This window comes from Nelumbo nucifera, chromosome 3 (assembly GCF_055504915.1).
Source record: "Nelumbo nucifera cultivar China Antique chromosome 3, China Antique-T2T, whole genome shotgun sequence".
NCBI lineage: Eukaryota > Viridiplantae > Streptophyta > Magnoliopsida > Proteales > Nelumbonaceae > Nelumbo > Nelumbo nucifera.
In genome coordinates this window covers 99,347,719-99,365,417 of record NC_142651.1, presented here as the reverse complement: position 1 = coordinate 99,365,417, position 17,699 = coordinate 99,347,719, and the positions used below count along the sequence as shown (strand labels likewise).

The 17,699-nt window shown below is 37.1% G+C and overlaps 1 protein-coding gene across 5 annotated transcripts in view; it reads left to right on the top strand.

The window, feature by feature from the left end:
* Positions 1–17,699, top strand: part of LOC104588937 (ARM repeat superfamily protein) — a 51,330-nt gene that overhangs the window by 25,211 nt on the left and 8,420 nt on the right. For 4 of the 5 annotated variants that reach the window (XR_733876.3, XR_733875.3, XM_010247069.3 and 1 more), the window contains exons 10-21: positions 645–707; positions 841–1,131; positions 2,096–2,209; positions 2,353–2,479; positions 2,570–2,739; positions 2,841–2,942; positions 5,260–5,363; positions 5,451–5,745; positions 5,951–6,195; positions 8,933–9,436; positions 9,532–9,826; positions 10,039–10,222. Coding sequence is in view for 2 of the 5 variants with exons in the window: in XM_010247069.3 (XP_010245371.1) it covers positions 645–707; positions 841–1,131; positions 2,096–2,209; positions 2,353–2,479; positions 2,570–2,739; positions 2,841–2,942; positions 5,260–5,363; positions 5,451–5,745; positions 5,951–6,195; positions 8,933–9,436; positions 9,532–9,826; positions 10,039–10,222 (2,494 nt within the window). In the remaining 3 variants the exon portion in view is untranslated. Of the gene's footprint in view, positions 1–644; positions 708–840; positions 1,132–2,095; positions 2,210–2,352; positions 2,480–2,569; positions 2,740–2,840; positions 2,943–5,259; positions 5,364–5,450; positions 5,746–5,950; positions 6,196–8,932; positions 9,437–9,517; positions 9,827–10,038; positions 10,223–17,699 lie in introns of all 5 variants that reach the window. The other variant, XR_016084190.1, reaches the window with a different exon arrangement.

Genomic DNA, 17,699 nt, shown 5'->3' with positions numbered 1-17,699 from the left:
CATGTAGTGCAGTAGTGGGATCCCTACTATGTCCCCCCCAAACCCTGGGCTCCCAAATGGTTTGCTTTCCTGCTATTGATGTCTTGCATGAGTAAAACAGGTGGTAGACCCTCTCCTAATCCAAGCATATCTAAGGCTAAAGCCTTTTCTTGGGGGGGGGGGGGGGAGGGGGGATTTAGTGGCCTTTTAACTTTTTCTCAACGATTTTCCCTTCTGCATGTATATTGTGTACCATTTCTTTTAGCTAGGCAATTTATTAGAAAATCATCATTTGTGGTTGTCAGGATTTTTACTATTTTATTTCGCATATTGTTTTTTGGAGAAAGTTAATGTTTTAGAAATGTTACAGTACACAAATCTTAACTAATCCCTAACTACTCATGGGTAAATAAGATTTTAATATTTAACGGAGAATATTTGTTGAGTAAATGCTATGAAATATTTCATATTGATAAATGATAACTTGTTATTGATAAAAAAAAAAATATACATTTATACTAGACTAATCTTTACTTCTCAAAAAAAAAAAAAAAGAAAAAAAAAACTAGACTATGAGTTATTTCATTTGCATGTAAACCACCTTTAGTTTTGATTTGAACCATGTGCTCACAGTTTATGAGTCTTACACCTTTTTGCCTTCTCAGATGCTGGGATATTTTCAACATATAAAGCTTGCTCTTCATTTTCAATCTTTGCTTTTTTGGCTGGTATGTGGAGCTCTCTTGCTGGTTTTTTCACTGGTGTGGTATTGTGATCATTAAAATCAAGGCTAGAGTATGTGATTCTCCATTAATCCATTTAACGATTTTTTGTGCTTCTTTTCTTTCTTTTTCCTGATAGGCACTAATGAGGGACTTGTTGGCCAAGCCAAAGGCTGCTGCGCAAGCAACTGGGGATGGTTCTGCTGTTTCCAATCTGAGTTCTGCTTCTGGACAAGCTGATAAGGAAAAGAAAGGAATTTTGAATTTCGTTAATGACGATATCTGTAGTGCTATTCTGGATGTATCTTTTCAGCGTATGCTAAAGAGAGAAAAAGTTCCACCTGGAACAGCTCTGTCTCTAGGGGCACTGGAGTTGTGGAGTGACGAATTTGATGGCAAGGGAGAATTTAGCCAATATCGTTCTAGGCTTGTATGTATTCATACTGAACATTTAGTTATCCTTGTTGAATATCTATACAAGCCTTTTCTCTCTATGGACTTAGGATGAACTCTTTGTTTGTCTGCTAGTTTAGGTTAATAATTGGTCCCCCTCCCACCGCTGTGTTTGTCTGTGTTCCTTATTCATATTTGTTTAACATATTATGATGTCCTTGTAAGTTATAACTGAACTTCATGTAGTATATTATATTTCTGCACCATGTTGTACTTTTCCCCTTTTCTCCCCTAAATCCATATTTAGGTTCAGGGATTTCTGTAAGTGCCTTTTATTTTCTTTGTACTTCTTTTTACTCCTTCTCTGGTCAATCTGGTAAATTTTTTACAGTTTGGTGGGCATGGATTTTCCTCTTTATACATAAATTCTGTTTGCCATTACTCTCTGTCTAGGGCCATATCCATGGTTACATTAGAAGCCCTCAGATCATTTTTTACTATGTCAACTCATGTTATTTTTGGCCACCTCTTGGCCCTTCTAGACCCTCAAGCATCAAATCACTTTTCACTTTTTCTTATCGGTACAGTAGTTGGCCTTCTATGCACATGGCCCAAACAGAAATTTCTCTTTATAGTTAATTTATTTGTATGTAGTGCTTTCAGAGAAAACCTAATTCAGTTGATATATATATATATATATTTTTTTTGAAAGGTTGAATAAGATTTCATTAATAAAGCAAAAGGAAGGAGATGTTCCCCACAGGAATGCAAACAAAAATAAAAAAAAAAGATTTCAGACTACAATTGATCATCCCAAATAACCCTCTGCACTGGGAAGTGGGAACTACAAACAGAAAATCTCAAGCCAGAGAACTCCTTATACAGCACAGCCCACTTAATAATTCAGTTGATATTTGTTTATTGCCCTTTTTGCCATTGTACATTGGTTGCTTAATTCAATGACTCTATTGTTAAGTCTGATGCATGGGCTCTTGTTGCAGTTGGAGTTGATCCGATTTGTTTCTTCCCACAAACCTTTTGTAGCTGCATCCAGGGTTTCTGAGAGAATTGATACAGTTATTAAGAGCCTTTTGCATGCACCAAAGCCTGCTCAGGTTTGGTTATAAAAACATCATAGATGAATTTGGTTTTGAAGTCTAAAGTTATTGAATTTGCTATCTTGGATTTCTTTGTGGTTGTACTTTGTTTATTCTTTGTTGTCACACATTTACAATTTTTTTATTATGAAAAATTTCAGGAGTTAGCTATAATGGACAGCTTGCAACTGGCACTGGAGACTGTTGTGAGTGTAATTTTTGATGGATCAACTGAATTTGGTGGGGGTAGTTCTGAAGTTCAGATCACACTATGTAGAATATTTGAAGGTTGTCCAGTGAGTTCTTCATACATTATGCGAGCTTCTAATTTTCCTCATTCCAGGGCTTGCAAAATAATTGTCTTTTCTTTTAATGAAGGTCTACTTCAGCAATTTCTTTCATTGAAATGGACTGAGCCAGCACTAGTGGAAGTACTTGGGCGCTATTTAGATGCATTAGGGCCTTTCCTGAAATATTTTCCAGATGCAGTTGGTGGTGTCATCAATAAACTTTTTGAACTGCTGACCTCACTTCCTTTTGCAATTAAGGTTGTTTCAATATCACTTTCTTTATGGAGTTTCTGTGACATGTCATTCAGTCATTGTAATTTTTCAGCTTGATCATTATAAACCATCTATGCGATTGACAGGATCCTTCACTCAATAGTGCTCGCCATGCAAGGTTGCAAATTTGTTCTTCATTTATTCGGATTGCTAAAGCTGCTGATAAGGTCCTCCTTCCTCATATGAAGGTTATTTCATGCTCTCTGAACCAGTATCATAAAGAGTACCTTAAAAATTTTTATTATATTTCAATAGATATTATTCCTTTTAGTGGAAAATGGAAACTACTAGATATTTCATATTTGTATATCCCATTAAACAGTAGCAACAATTACAGTCAATAGGCATGACAGCCTTATATTGCAGGCTGCATCTAGGTGGTTGGAAACTTGAAATAAATTGTTGGGCTTGGCCTGTTCATGGGATTGCTAATGCATTAGGGCTTGGCCTATTCATGGGATCACTAATGCAGTAGATCTTTCACAAGGGACTTGATGTAATTGGCTTGCTAATGCAGGAGTTACCCTCCATGGGTGCCTTGTTGCCTAGGTGTCACCTTGACAACTATGAATAGGTGCTTTAGGGGGGTCCCTTATAGTTCATTTTTTGATTTGGGTACTCTTTGTAAGATCTTTTAAATATGAGCAATGTGGCCATGTTTTATTTGTGCCCTGATGCATCCTAGGCTGTATTGTTGCTGCAAGTGAACTTGGAAAAAGGAATGCTAGTTATGTGGGTGGCTGGCTAAAAAGTAGTGTCAGCCCCAAAATCTATCATTTCCCATTAATACTTGTAACAATCACAAGTCTAGACTCCTCCGTAAGCAGTTCTCCAATTACTGAATCCAAATTTGGAAGTGTACCCCTATTCAAAATGTTAGACCTTATTATAATATTATCTCATATTCAGGTTGAAGCTTCATAAGAAATTGGTTTACCTTTTTCTTCTTAAAATGTTTCTGAAGATACTTAACACACTCTGAAGAGTCTGATGGATCAATGTGAATTAATTCATATTCAGCCCACAAGTCAAGGAAGACAGTAAGCAAAAATTTCATATTCGATTCAGATGATAAACCTTCTTCAGATAAGCATACATTTCATAAGCTGGCTCATTCTTCTTATAGGTACAACAATATGAGCACTATTCCAAGAGACTAGTTTTTCATTATCAACTTTCCATTGCTGAAGAGCTTTGGCAACCGTTCCATTCAAGTAACCCTCTAGGCCTTCAACAAAGAAATTGAAATTGAACTTCCTCATGCTGTAATTAGTTCCATCAAACTTCAAAGGAATGACATCAACTTTTTCAGCTATCTTCAAGAAATAAACACAATCTGGGGAGAAAACAGCACTGAAATCTATACTAAAAGTGAGAGAAACAAGCAACCTACCAATCAAAACTGATCAAAGTCCAGTCTAAACACTTGGGGGGATCACCAACCACTGAAAGGAATAGGATTATTCAAGAAGAAATCCTTAACAGCAAGTTTCTAGAGATGATAGTCTAAAAAGGAAAGTTAAAGGATTGCCAATCCAAAGGAGGGATCCAAAACCCTTCAAAACAGGTAAAAAATTCGAGCCAATCAAGAGAGATGATAGAGAGAACCCTAAGGTGTCACCAGATTTAAGAACCTAGGCTGATTGAATCAGGTGATTAAGAGGAATCAACAAAATACCTGCCTGCTAGGTGCCTTTTACAGGAAAAACAGCAGCTTTTTGTGCTGATCGAAACAGCCTTCATAGAACTCTCAAACCAGCAATTGAAGATAGAATAAAAGCCTCTTGAAACACCCGTTTTGTACCATGCTGACTTGGTGATTTGAACAATGAGAACACACAGTTTCAGGGATGTCAATAGAGTAAAATAACCTCCACCCCCAAAGAGTCCTATATATATTAATGATATGCACAACTACAAGAAAGTCCTTACAGGGATAAAAAAAGAGAAGTAAAAAATATGCAATGTACAACAGGGATATAGTAGTACAATACATCAAAACTCTCCACAACTGATTCTATTTTCACCCAAGGGCTATGGATCTCTTAGTCAGAACCTCCTCTAGAGATCACTTAGGGCAATTGGACTCTAAATGCAGGAAAATCACAAGAAGACCTTTCTTCTTCACTTGCATTATTTCTAGGGCAAAAGCATGATACAGGACCATGAGGCACCACTTGTTTAGCATGGTTAACATTTAGCTATCATTTGGAAAAGAGCAAGAAGATGAAAGATGAAACAATGATCTCTGGGCATTTCTCCAGAAGCTTGTTAAAAATTTGGGCAAATATTGATATAATGACGTCTGAGATAGTGAAACATGTAGTGGTTTACTACAAATGCACCCTAATTTAATATATTTGATGACTATGATTCTTCATGGATTCAGCAAGATGAAATTAATAAGAAAGATAATGTAAGTCCAATATTTGCCTGCTTAAGTGTAGATGTTAAATCAAGGGAAATATTCTTGTGTTTGTTTACTCTGTTCAGTATGATTTGTAGGTAATTGCTGACACCATGGGCTATCTGCAAAGGGAAGGGCGTTTACTTCGTGGGGAACATAATCTTCTAGGTGAAGCATTTCTTGTTATGGCTTCTGCTGCTGGGTAGTTTCTTGTTTTCCCATGACACTCATACATATTCCAGCATTTTATTGGAAGAATAATTTCTGAAGCCTCCAAATACTGGTGCAGGATTCAGCAACAGCAAGAAGTTTTGGCTTGGTTACTTGAACCTTTGAGTAAACAGTGGATGCAGGTAGAATGGCAATGTGTTTATTTGTCTGAGCCAGCAGGACTGGTCCACTTGTGCTCTGAGACATCATTTATGTGGTCAATTTTCCATACTGTAACATTCTTTGAGAAGGCTCTTAAAAGGAGTGGAGTTAGAAAAAGCAATTTAAATTTGCAAAATGCATCAGTATCGAGTTCTATTCCTTCACATCCTATGGCTTCTCATTTGTTGTGGATGCTCCCTCCTCTCTTAAGAGTAAGTATATCCTTATTCCTTCATAAAGAGGATAATGTTGTATTTCCTTCTCTATGTTATTATTAACTACAATTAGTGTAGTTTAGAACTGGGGCTTGGTGAGGGAGGGAAGGGTGTATAATTTTTGATATAATACAACATATGTAATTCTTGTGACAAATATATAGCATAGTGATATCTCCAGCTTGTCCTTGTTGACCTGCAGCTGCTTCGTGCTATACATTCTCTCTGGTCTCCCTCAGTAGCTCAAACCTTACCAGGAGAGTTCAAGGCTGCAATGAGCATGAGTGACATTGAACGGGCTAGTCTTCTTGGGGAAGGGAACTCTAAACCATCAAAGGGTGCATTAACTTTCACAGATGGATCTCAGATTGACATGAACAAGGAAGGATTTGTGGAGCCCAACGAAAATGACATAAGAAATTGGTTGAAAGGTATCAGAGACAGTGGGTAAGTATGAAAATTTTTGAGGTTACATTTAGGATCTTTGGAACTTGGGAGTTTATATTTGAACTTGATAATAGCTGCTCTTTTGACATTATGGGTTATGTCTACAATTGGTAAATTTTCTATTCCATCTTATTAGTCTGCAAGCATCACGGAAGCATTGTAAATATAACGTGTGAAGAATTTAGTGGCTGGAGTTTACCTATTATTATTTCACTTTGTCAGAATGAGATTATGCCTTCATAAATATTTTAGTGTACTTTTAATGCATCAAATGTTCTGTCGGGTTCCCCAGGTAACTGATCATCATGTCTAGTCTATGCTTAGACATGATACTCAGACACATATGTGTATATATTACCCTTGAGACAACATTTCCCAATTGAACATTATGATCTGTAAGAAGAAAATTTGTAAAAAAAGTCGTTACCCAGTGTTGATTCTGGCTATCTGGGGTCTTGCAAGGAGTGGAAGAATATGGATTTAACCTTTGGTATTTTCTTGCATGAAGTGGCCACTCTCAGATTTGAACCCATGTTCTCGCACTTGTCAAATGCAGTCTATGGAAATAATATATTTTTTTAACCTATGTTCTTTAAGAGAAGAACGAACTGTAGATTCCAAAAGAAATTTAATTTTCATGAACTACTTTTTTCTGGATTGTATTAATGGATTAGTTGTGTTTAATCAAAGTTGTTTCAAGCGAGTTAATAACCAAAATACAGATTTTACCCTGCAAATTGTTCGTTTTGTTTGAACCAAATTCATTTTGGTTGATTTCCTTTACTATAATTACATGCAAGTACAATGTACTTTAGGGGTAGTGACACTTAAGGGCCTGAACTTTCAAATGAGACATTTTTGTTCCCTAAACTTTTAAAAATATACACTTCTCCAACTCTATTAAAACTTAAGTGTCACTGCCGCTAAAGTACAGGGTACCTATCTGTAATTTACCCTAATTTTTGTTTGAGAGAAGGTAAAGTACAGTTGTATTAATGTGTTCTTTAATACTCAGATTACAACTGTATTGCATATGTGCAAATGTACAGCCAGAAATTATACATCAGATCTGAGTGTATTTTCAAAAAATTCACCCAAACTAAAAAACAATGTCAGCCCAACTTTTGTGGTAAGTAAGGGATTAAGAATAGTAAAAAAAAATGATCATGTGGGATCTTGTTGAGCTGCTCTTTGGCTGCTTTCCAGGAATGCAGAGGAGTCCTTGCCTGCTGACAGAACTCATCCAATCCCCTGCTCCTTCCTTAAAAAATTCTCCTGTTCCTCTCCTTCCATAGTACCCAGCATATTGCCGAAGGTATTGTGCTCCAAAGAAATTTCCCTTTCTTATTTAAACCTAGAATCTTCTAGGATTTCACCAACTCAGCTAGGCTTCTAGGCTGACACCAACACAGGTTCAACCTCCTGTGAAAATAGTTATATAAGGAGCCAAAGCTACTTTACAGTGCAAGGAGATGGCCGATTGACTCTGTTTCCTGGCCACATAAACTGCAGTTCATAGAATCCAGCACCAAGCTTCTCCTGTCTAACTGTTCTTTCAGCTGGCATTTGCCCTTTACAGCTGACCACATGAAAAAGCTTACCTTGGTTCAGTTGGGACTTGAGGAAGACAAATATCCCTCCAGGGAAAGTCCTGAGGGAGAGGGTATTAACCTAGAAACTGAGACAAAGAAGGGAGAAAGAGCAGAAAACACCAAGACTGTTTGGTTGGTTCTAATGTCTCGACCCAACCAGGAAACATCGCTTTATATTAAAAGGGGCAAAAGTACAACACTGCCCTTACATAAGAAAATAAAGTACACTAAGGTACAGAGATGTCTACTATAGACACTGTACTAATAATATGGTACAAAAGAGAAGTATAATGACGAAATTACCCCTTCCCTCTACAGAGGGGCTCTGTATTCAGGTAAAGGGATTTCACAGAAAATTTGCCATCTCTGATCCATCTCCATATTCTTTCATCTTGAAGCTCTTGGGCAGGTTTGTGATTTTCAAGCAGTTGCAACAAACTCAACAGATCTGAAATTTCCCAATCATTTAACTGATGCCTAAAGGTTAGACTCCAACTTCCAACACCTCCAACCCAGTCAAACAGCCCAGCTACCTTTTCATTCCTGTTTTCTGCTATCAAGATCAAGGAGGGATATTCCTCCATCAAGTGACTGGTTGGCTGTTCATAATGTATTTAAAGATGATAACTTTTCTACTTTGTTTTCTGAAGGTGGACTTTTTCCGAGGTTTTTACTTGGCTTACACATTAACAGCATGGCTACTCTCATGGAATATTTTTTGATATCTTTTGAAGGGCTACACAACAGGGGGTAGCCCATCCCCCAACCCAGGTGCAGGCAGGATTCGATCCCGTCTCTGCCACGACCAGCATGAGACCTTAGCAACCAGCTGGTTGGCACCTTGAAATTAGTTAGAGTTTCGATCAGCACAGAAGGAATAAGACTCTTTGAATTTTCTAATAAGCTAGGAGAATAAGATGCTTATGTAAAGGTTTTCCCCATGATCAATTGTAGGAACCTTTTATTTGCTTTTCTTAATATGGGTTATTCCTGTTTAATACAACTTCATATCCATTTTCTCATGTCCCTCTATCATTAGCTTTTATATTAAATAGTAAAACTACAATGATACCCTTAGGTGCCTACTAAGCAGCCCAAATATAAATAGTAATTGTTGGAAGTCTAACGCATCTTCCATATTTTAGGTACAACGTTTTGGGCCTATCAACAACTCTTGGGGATTCCTTTTTCAAATCCATGGAAAGTCACTCTGTTGCTTTAGCTCTTATGGAGAATATACAATCAATGGAATTCAGGCATATAAGGCAGCTTGTTCACTTAGTTCTGATTCCATTAGTCAAGTTCTGCCCTTCAGATTTATGGGCGGAGTGGCTAGAGAAGCTCCTGCATCCATTATTTCTCCACTGTCAGCAAGCTCTTAGTTGTTCATGGTCCAGCCTTCTAAGGGAAGGTAGAGCAAAGGTTCCAGATATGCATGGCATCCTCACTGGATCAGACTTAAAGATAGAAGTGATGGAGGAAAAGTTGCTTCGGGATTTAACTCGTGAAATATGTTATCTACTCTCAGTTTTAGCTTCACCTGGGCTAAACAATGGACTCCCTTCCTTGGAACAGTTTGGACATGTTAATCGGGTAGAGGCATCCTCCCTCAAAGACTTGGATGCTTTTTCCACGAACTCCTTGGTTGGGTATAGTTTAATTACCGAAGTCCTACTTTTGTTCTTAGTGATTGTTTTTTTTTTCAAGTAGCATCATTTTTCTTAAAATAGTTGTCCACTTGCAGCTTTCTCTTGAAACACAAGGGTACAGCTCTTCCAGCACTGCAAATAAGTATAGAAGCTTTTACATGGACAGATGGTGAAGCTGTCACAAAAATTTCTTCTTTCTGTGGAGCTATGATTCTTCTAGCTATTTCGACAAATAATATTGAACTTCGAGAATTTGTTGCCAAGGACTTGTTCTATGCAATTATCCAAGGTTTGAGCCTTGAATCAAATGCCATTATCAGTGCAGACCTTGTTGGCCTCTGTCGGGAAATTTTCATATATCTCTCTGATAGGGACCCCTCTCCTAGACAGGTTTGTTGATATATCTTGATTTTTTTAGTCTTGGGTGAATGCTTGTGAGATATGGGATTCTATCGCTCTTGACATGTCTTTTGCAGTCGGTCATTTAGTTATTGGTTGATACAGTTAAAATTTTAAATTGAGGATTGTGAGATTCAATCAATGAATCAGAATCTTAGTCAAGGTTTTGGATGATAAGGTTGGTTCCTATTTGTGGACTACAGGTTCTGCTTTGTCTTCCTTGTATTACATCCAATGACTTGCTTGCTTTTGAAGAAGCTTTGACAAAGACAGCTAGCCCTAAGGAGCAAAAGCAGCATATGAAGAGCTTGCTTTTATTAGCTACGGGAAATAAGTTGAAAGCACTTACTGCTCAAAAAAGCACAAACGTAATCACAAATGTTTCAAGTAAGCACATTACCACATTTTTTTTCCTTCTTGAAGATCCTGAGTTCTGTGAAAAATTTTATCTTTTCCCCCATCTTTGCCTGATTAATATCTTGTCTTGCAAGGTGAATTTTTCTTCTGATTCTTTTTCCAAGTCACTAGTTTTAGTGAAGAACACCTTACCTTTTAGACCTGGAAAAAACATGAAATTAATCATCAAGGGTTCTCGTATACCATTATTACAAAAATGGGAAGGTTTTGGAAACAATTAAATATTCTAATATTGCAGCGTTTAGAGTGAGATCAAGGGAATTGTTTTCTAATATTGCAGTTGTTAGTACCTATGATTGAATAACATCCATGCTTGATCCATATATTGCATTGACAAAGCGGTTATATCTAAGAAAATAGTGAATTTGTGGAACTGTTAATACATTGTTAAACTGAAACTCAAATGCAACTTAAAATTTATTTAATAGATGTATCCCCAAATTTTGCACTCTAGCAGATTCAGTTAGGAGCTGTTTGATAACAGCTGAAATGGCTGAACTGAATGGCTTATTGCTTTGTAACTTATAGTGAATAAGTTACAAGAAGGTTGCACGGTAGTTAATTGCTGAAACTGAAGTTGTGTTGGTTACTGTACACAAGCATTTCTATTATTTTATTAGTTTATCCACTAAAAAACAAAGTAATAAGTCACTCAGCTCAGCCACTTTAGCCATTATCAGATGAAAGAAATTAAAGGGTTTTTTCAGAAAAGGAGAGAGGGTTGGAAACTATGCTAGAAGTGATCCATATAAGGGTAATACACTGGTTGAAAACAATGGACAAGTTCACAGATTTTTCAATGGATGATATGTTAAGAAAATGGAAAGAAATTGCAAGTTCAGTCTCAATTAAGAAGACCTCGAATCCCACATGGAACCCTCCACCTCCTGGTTTTATCAAACTAAATTTTGATGGCAGTAGCATGGGGAATCCAGGACCCTCAGGTATTGGGGTGGTGCTAAGAGTTGAGAAGGGGAATGTAATAGCTATGTTTTCTGTCCCAATTGGAGTGGGAGACTCTTTGAGGGCTGAGGTGTTAGCAGCTTTGGAAGGGGTACAAAGGGCTAAAGACCTAAATGTTAAGATACTGATTATAGAGGGAGATTCTGTGGTTGTAGTGAACTGGCTAAAAGAAGACACTTCTAAGCTTTGGAGCTACAGCAATGAAAGGAGAAAATTCAAATGGCTGATAAAGAGAAATGCAAACTCCTTTTCTGATGGATTAGCTAGGCATGGGGTGAATAGGGTTTCTGGTTTCTGGGCTCAGTTGTAATTGTTTTTATTTCAGTTTGGGTGGCTACCCAACTTCTGGGGAGTTAAGATTCTTTAGCTCCTTTTCTTTGTAAGCTTAATCCTATTTAATGAAATCTGTTGTTATTGATAAAAAAAATATATCAGATGACCCCTTTGTTTTTGCTAAGATTTGTCCCCTCAGCCCTCCTTTTGTTGGTCAGCAATGGAAAGAGAATTCTATTAGAAAACAAGAAAGGGCATTTATACTTGGAGGAAACTAAACTAAAAAAGAAATTCCTCACCCATTACATCCGAGGTAATTGAAAGACTGCTTCCAGTGTCCTGCACAATACAATGATGACTTATTCCAGGCGTAGTCAGTTTTCATAGGGTATCTGTCACGAAATGAGCACCGCATGAAAACCTTGGTGCTTCGAGACATAGTTTTCAAGGCGCCAAGGTGAGGCTAGGCGACAGGGGGGCGCCTTGTCGCCGCTTAGGCGATGGATTTTTTTAAGTAAAAACATCTATCCTAGGGTAGTTCCCTAGGTTCCATAATCATATTTCCTTAATAAATATCCATAATTTTCATAAGAAAAGTATAAACTAAATGTTTAAGTATAGAAAATCAACATATTCCAACATATTCATGAGAAGAAAAAGAAGAAAGAAAAGAAAATTCAAAAAATATAGGGGCTGAACCCCTATTTCTGTTATAGGAAAAGAAGAAGAAGAAGAAGAAGAAGATGTGTTGATTGGGCAACATTTTTTGTTCTTCCATTCATAAAAAAAAAAAAAAAAAAAAAAAAAAAAAACATTTTATGTTCTTCCTTATTGGTTCAGATTTTGAAGTCTTTGAGGGTTCAATACAGCATTTAGTAATGTTCGTGTTGATTAAACCCTAACAAATAAGAAAATTATAAAAAGAAATTAGTATATAAACACACAAAATGAATATTTTAGTTTAAAAATGTCTATTTTATAATTATAACCTAAAAAATTAAGAATATAAAAGTTTTTTATAACACGCTATGGAAAACTGCTTGGCGATTAGGTGAGGCAAGCCTCCAAGGGCGCCTTATTGCCTAGGCGTCAGCGCGTCGCCATGACAACTATGCTTCAAGACAATCTATGGAGTGTACTCTTTTAGAGAAGTCCCAATTGATCCAATAGAGGGTTGGAATTAGTGGTAGGAGAAAATAGTTTCTAGAAAATAGTATGGCTTAAGAGCAAGGTTTAAAATATCAGTACTCACGATATGTTAGGATATTTCACAAATATGTTAGGATGTCTATTAACCTCTGAAACTGTTAAAACCCTCCTAGCTCTCATTATCTATTGTTTGGTGACCTTCAATAGAGTAGAAAACTCAGATCTGCAACCTGATTTGATTACAGTTATAGGAAGAAAGAATGATAGGAGTTTCTTGGAGAGCAGAAAGAGAAAAAGAGATTGGAGAAGCCAATAATGATCTGGCTGTCCCACTGATTATCTTATATACTCACAAAATAAAAGAGATTACAATGACTATGCCAGGGTGGCTACTGCTAATAACATAAAAACAGTCTTTAAAAGTAAATGTAAACTAATGGGCCTAATAACGCTAACTAGTAATGCTAAATAAAAAGAAACAAAAAATTGTTGAATATCTCAACACTCCTCTTCAAGTTGGGAGTAGATGTCACACATTCCCACTTGCGTAAATCATGTTGAAGCTTATTTCTTGCAACTCCCTTGGTGAGTACATTAGCAAGTTGTAAGTCAGATGAAACATATGGTAGACATACTTCTCCAGTTGTCACCCTTTCTATTATGAAATGCATGCCCACTTCTATTTGCTTTGTGCTATCATGTTGAACTGGATTATGGGAAATGCTAATTGTTGCTTGATTCAAGGTTCAAAGTATTGGAAACGTAAGGTGTATCAGGAAGACAGTTTTAAGAGACATATCGGGATACACTTTAGATATGCATGGATACTGACGAAAAATCAAGATACACATAGATATGCTAGGAAGCTCAAATAAATCCTAAAATATATATTAATAACAATAATTACAAGTTTTATATGGCTGTAAATAAGTTATTTAAATGTAAAAAACCATAATTTAATGGTTTTTATAAAGTGTGAGATATTGTGACACAATTAGTAACCATTGAAAAATGATGGAATAATTAAAATATGTTTGTACACTAATTTTTAAATAATCTATATACTTTCTCTTAATATTTATTAATAAATAGGTTTTAATAATTACTTATAGCATTTATTGACAAACATCCACTAAGAGAAAATTTACTTAAAAATAAAAATGCATATGACCATAACAAACAAATGAGTGTGGCTTAGTGGTGAACTTGTGGTCATTAAAACCTAACCACCAAGGTTTGAATCTTGTTATCATTGAAGTTTGTAATTTTTATACTTACAATTATAAGAACTAAAGTCGATGGCTAATGGAATTAATGAGTAACAAAATAAGTTAATGAGAGAAAGGATCATTAATTAATGAGAGAGGATTCGAATTAGGTGCTAGAATTCAAATTTGAGTAATTAACTAATTAATAAGAGAGAAAAATTAGACTTAAATATAGGAGTAATTAACGAAATTAGTGAGAGAGAATTTGGAATTAAATATAGATTAAAATAATTAATGAGAAAGAAGGGACATGCGAAATGAATTAAGTGTACCAGGCTGTATTGAACTGTTTTGGGCCCGTATTGATCGATACGGATCTGAAACTGCCCGATATGGGCTTGTATCAGCCAATACATACAAAAAGAAACACAATAGATGATTTTTACATGTTCCATGTATTGGGCTTTTGTCAGAACGATACATATCAGTTGATACAGCCCAATATGTTGTAAAATTTTGAACCCTGGATTGATTATCATAGTACAACATCATAGGTTCCTCTGCATCAACTCCAAACTCTCCTAGTAGGGATCGAACCTAGAGAAGCTCTGAAACACCATGTGTCATAGCTCTATATTAAGTTTTTGCACTTGACTTGGATACAACTAGTTGCTTTTTACTCTTTTATGAAATCAGATTACCCCCAACAAGAGTGTAGACTCCTAATGTTGGTCTCTTGTCATCTAGGTACCTTGCCTAATCAACATTTGTGTAAGCTTCTAGCTTCAAATGTCCATGGTCAACAAACAATATCCTTCTGCGTAGGTGTCCTTTCAAATAGGCAAGTATCCTATTTATGGCTTCCTAGTGCTGAACTCGTGGGGCATGTATGTATCGATCAACTCACCACACTACGTAGGAGATATCTGCTCGTGTCATACACGAGTATAATAGCTGGCCCACTAATCTCTGATACCTCTCGACATCCTTTATTATCACCATCTGATGCATTACTTCTGTGATTTTAGTCAATGAGTGTATTAGCTGGTTTAGCCCCATATTTTCTTGTCTCTTGTAGTAGGTCCAACACATACTTCCTTTGGGAAATGAAGATCCCATGTTTGGACCTTGCCACTTTAATGCCTAGAAAATACTTTAGCTTCCCAAGTTCCTTAATCTCGAACTCTCTATGTAGGACTGTAGGTTCCTCTCAAGGCATCAATCTCACTCAGGTCATTCCCTATGACAACAATGTCATCCACATACACTATCAGCATTGGCACTAGTGATCCCCTTCTTTTCACAAACAAGGTATGATCAAACTGGGTTTGAATATATCTATCCAAAACCAATCAATGCACTCTTAAACCGGTCAAGCCAAGCACTAGGTGGTTATTTCAATCCATTTAAGGGCTTTTTTAATTTGCATACCTTTCATTTGCCCACATCACCATAAAAACTAGCTGGAAGATCCATGTACACCTCCTGCTAGGGATGACAACGGGGCGGTTTTGGGGCGGTTTCGGTTAATCGGATTTTTCGGATTGGTTTCTACAGTTTGGACTGGTTTTTCGGTTTTTTGGTTTTTTATGGACACCCCTACCGGTAGGAGGGAGATAGCCCACTATAGCAAAGATGATGTGAGATACAATGGGTTGTGCACTTTCTCTTCCCCTTTCAGAGTGCAATAGGAAGTTCTAGGTGATCTGTAATAGTGTTAGGTACAGGAGTAGTATCAACAGGAACTGAAACATCAGAGGAAGCAAAAGGCATACATGGGTCTATGCCAATCAAACTTGGAATCTTAGATGAGTCGATAGGAAGTGATGTGGGTTCCTCTTTGTGGAATCAACCTCCCTGTGTTGTCATAGGCGTTGATGTGTAAAAACTGAGTAGGACATAATGGAGCAGGCAAAGTAGGTGAAACAACTAGGTTAGACATTGGAGTAGGTAAAGGAGTTAGAATAAAAAATGGTGTGTGTTGCTCATTTCCTCCCCAAAACACTCCCTCTTAAGAGGACTACTTGAAAAGAAAGGTATGGACTCAAAGAAAGTGACATCCATGGTGACATACCAATTTCTCAAAATTGGATTATAACAACAATACCCCTTTTGCTTTAGGGTCCAGCTTTGAGCGGTGATTACCAAGGTATGGACAAAGCATACACATCCAAACATCCTCAAAGGAATATGAAACATCTCCCCTGTTGAGATTTGGGCTGATATAACATGTTTTTTATTTACATAGCATAGTTAGGGAGTTATTGGGCCTTAGGCCCATTAGTTTATTTTTTAAGTTAAGAGTGTTTTTTAAGTTCTCACAAGTAACCAACTTACTAAGGGCATACTTGTCTTTGTACTCTCTTTTATTTATGAGTATATAATCTAATGAAAGGGGCGACCAAACCTAATTCTGAGCTTCTCCCATTCTCTTCTATCTCTCATCTCTCTCTTTCTTAGCTGAAACCTTTTTCTCCTCTTTCTTTTCTTCTTTCTTTTACAGTTTTAATATCAAAACCGGTTGTCCAAACCTTTCTACTTGGTATCAGAGGAAGTTTAAACATTTCTTGAGCTACTCTATCATGTAGTCGGATCATGCAGCCCTAGATCGGCCGACTGCATGATAAGGTAAAGGGCTGATCGAAGACTTCAAGTAATCCCAGTTTTTGGATTTTTTGGTGGAATTGCAATCCCTTGTAGCTGGTCTAGGGTTTTACACCAAAATCAGGAAGAACTGGAGAAGGGAATCTTTGGAGGGAGGGGCACTTTAGTTTTTTAGGGTTCCTTGAGGTGGCACTCTAGTTTTCTTCAATTTTGACCTAGGAAGTGGCACTCTAGTTTTCTAGGGTTCCTTGAGATTTTTTGAAGGGGCGGCTCAAGTCCTAGCCTTTTTGGAGGTCTCTATAGGGAGCGGCAACCTCTTTTCTCTCTTCTCTCGCTCCCATAGAAAAGGGAATCTTTGGATGAAGGGGCTTCTAGGGCTCCAAGAGGGTGTTTGAGGTTTCTAAAGGAGATAAATACCTTCCTTTTCATCTCAAATTGATTCCCTAACCTATTCTGAGAGTTATGGAGGGTTGTATAGTTGAAAACAAATTTTTAGGAGAAATGGGATCCGGGGGAGGAGGTACTAGAGACCTCTTCGGGGTCGGAACCATCACTACAGTCAAGTTGGATGGTACAAACTACTTAGAATGGTCACAATCTGCAAAGATGGCCATTGGTGCTCGTGGGAAATTGGGGTATGTCACCGGTGAGGAAGAGAAAACTGAAACTAACCATTCCCGATAAGTACAGGAGAACTACATGGTAATGACTTGACTGTGTAATTCCATGTTGCCCCATATAAGTAAGAACTTTTTATGGGCTAACACAGCTAAGGAGATTTGTGATGGAGTAGCAAAAACCTAATCACAAAATGAAAATGTTGCTAGAGCCTATCAATTGAGAAACCAGGTGATTGCTACTAGGCAGGGAGATAAGTCTGTTGCTATTTATTTTTCAGCCCTAAAAACCTTATGGCAAGAGATAGATCATTTGGAGATTGTGGTTTGGGAAAGTATCAAAGATGCAACAACTTATTAGAAGTTGGTAGAAAAGAATAGGGTTTTTGAGTTTTTAGCTGGACTTAACCCTGAGTATGATATTGCACAACAACATATTCTTTCCCGAGACAATCAGCTATGGTTAGCACAGTGAAGCCTAAGTCTTGTGGGGATAAGGGTGGAAATGAACCGAGGAAGGACAAAAGGGATCTGATCTGTGACTACTGTAAGAAACCCAAACATTCCAGAGATACCTGTTGGAAGCTTTAACCACATCTTGTACCGAGACGACTTAGAAATAAGAAGGGAAAT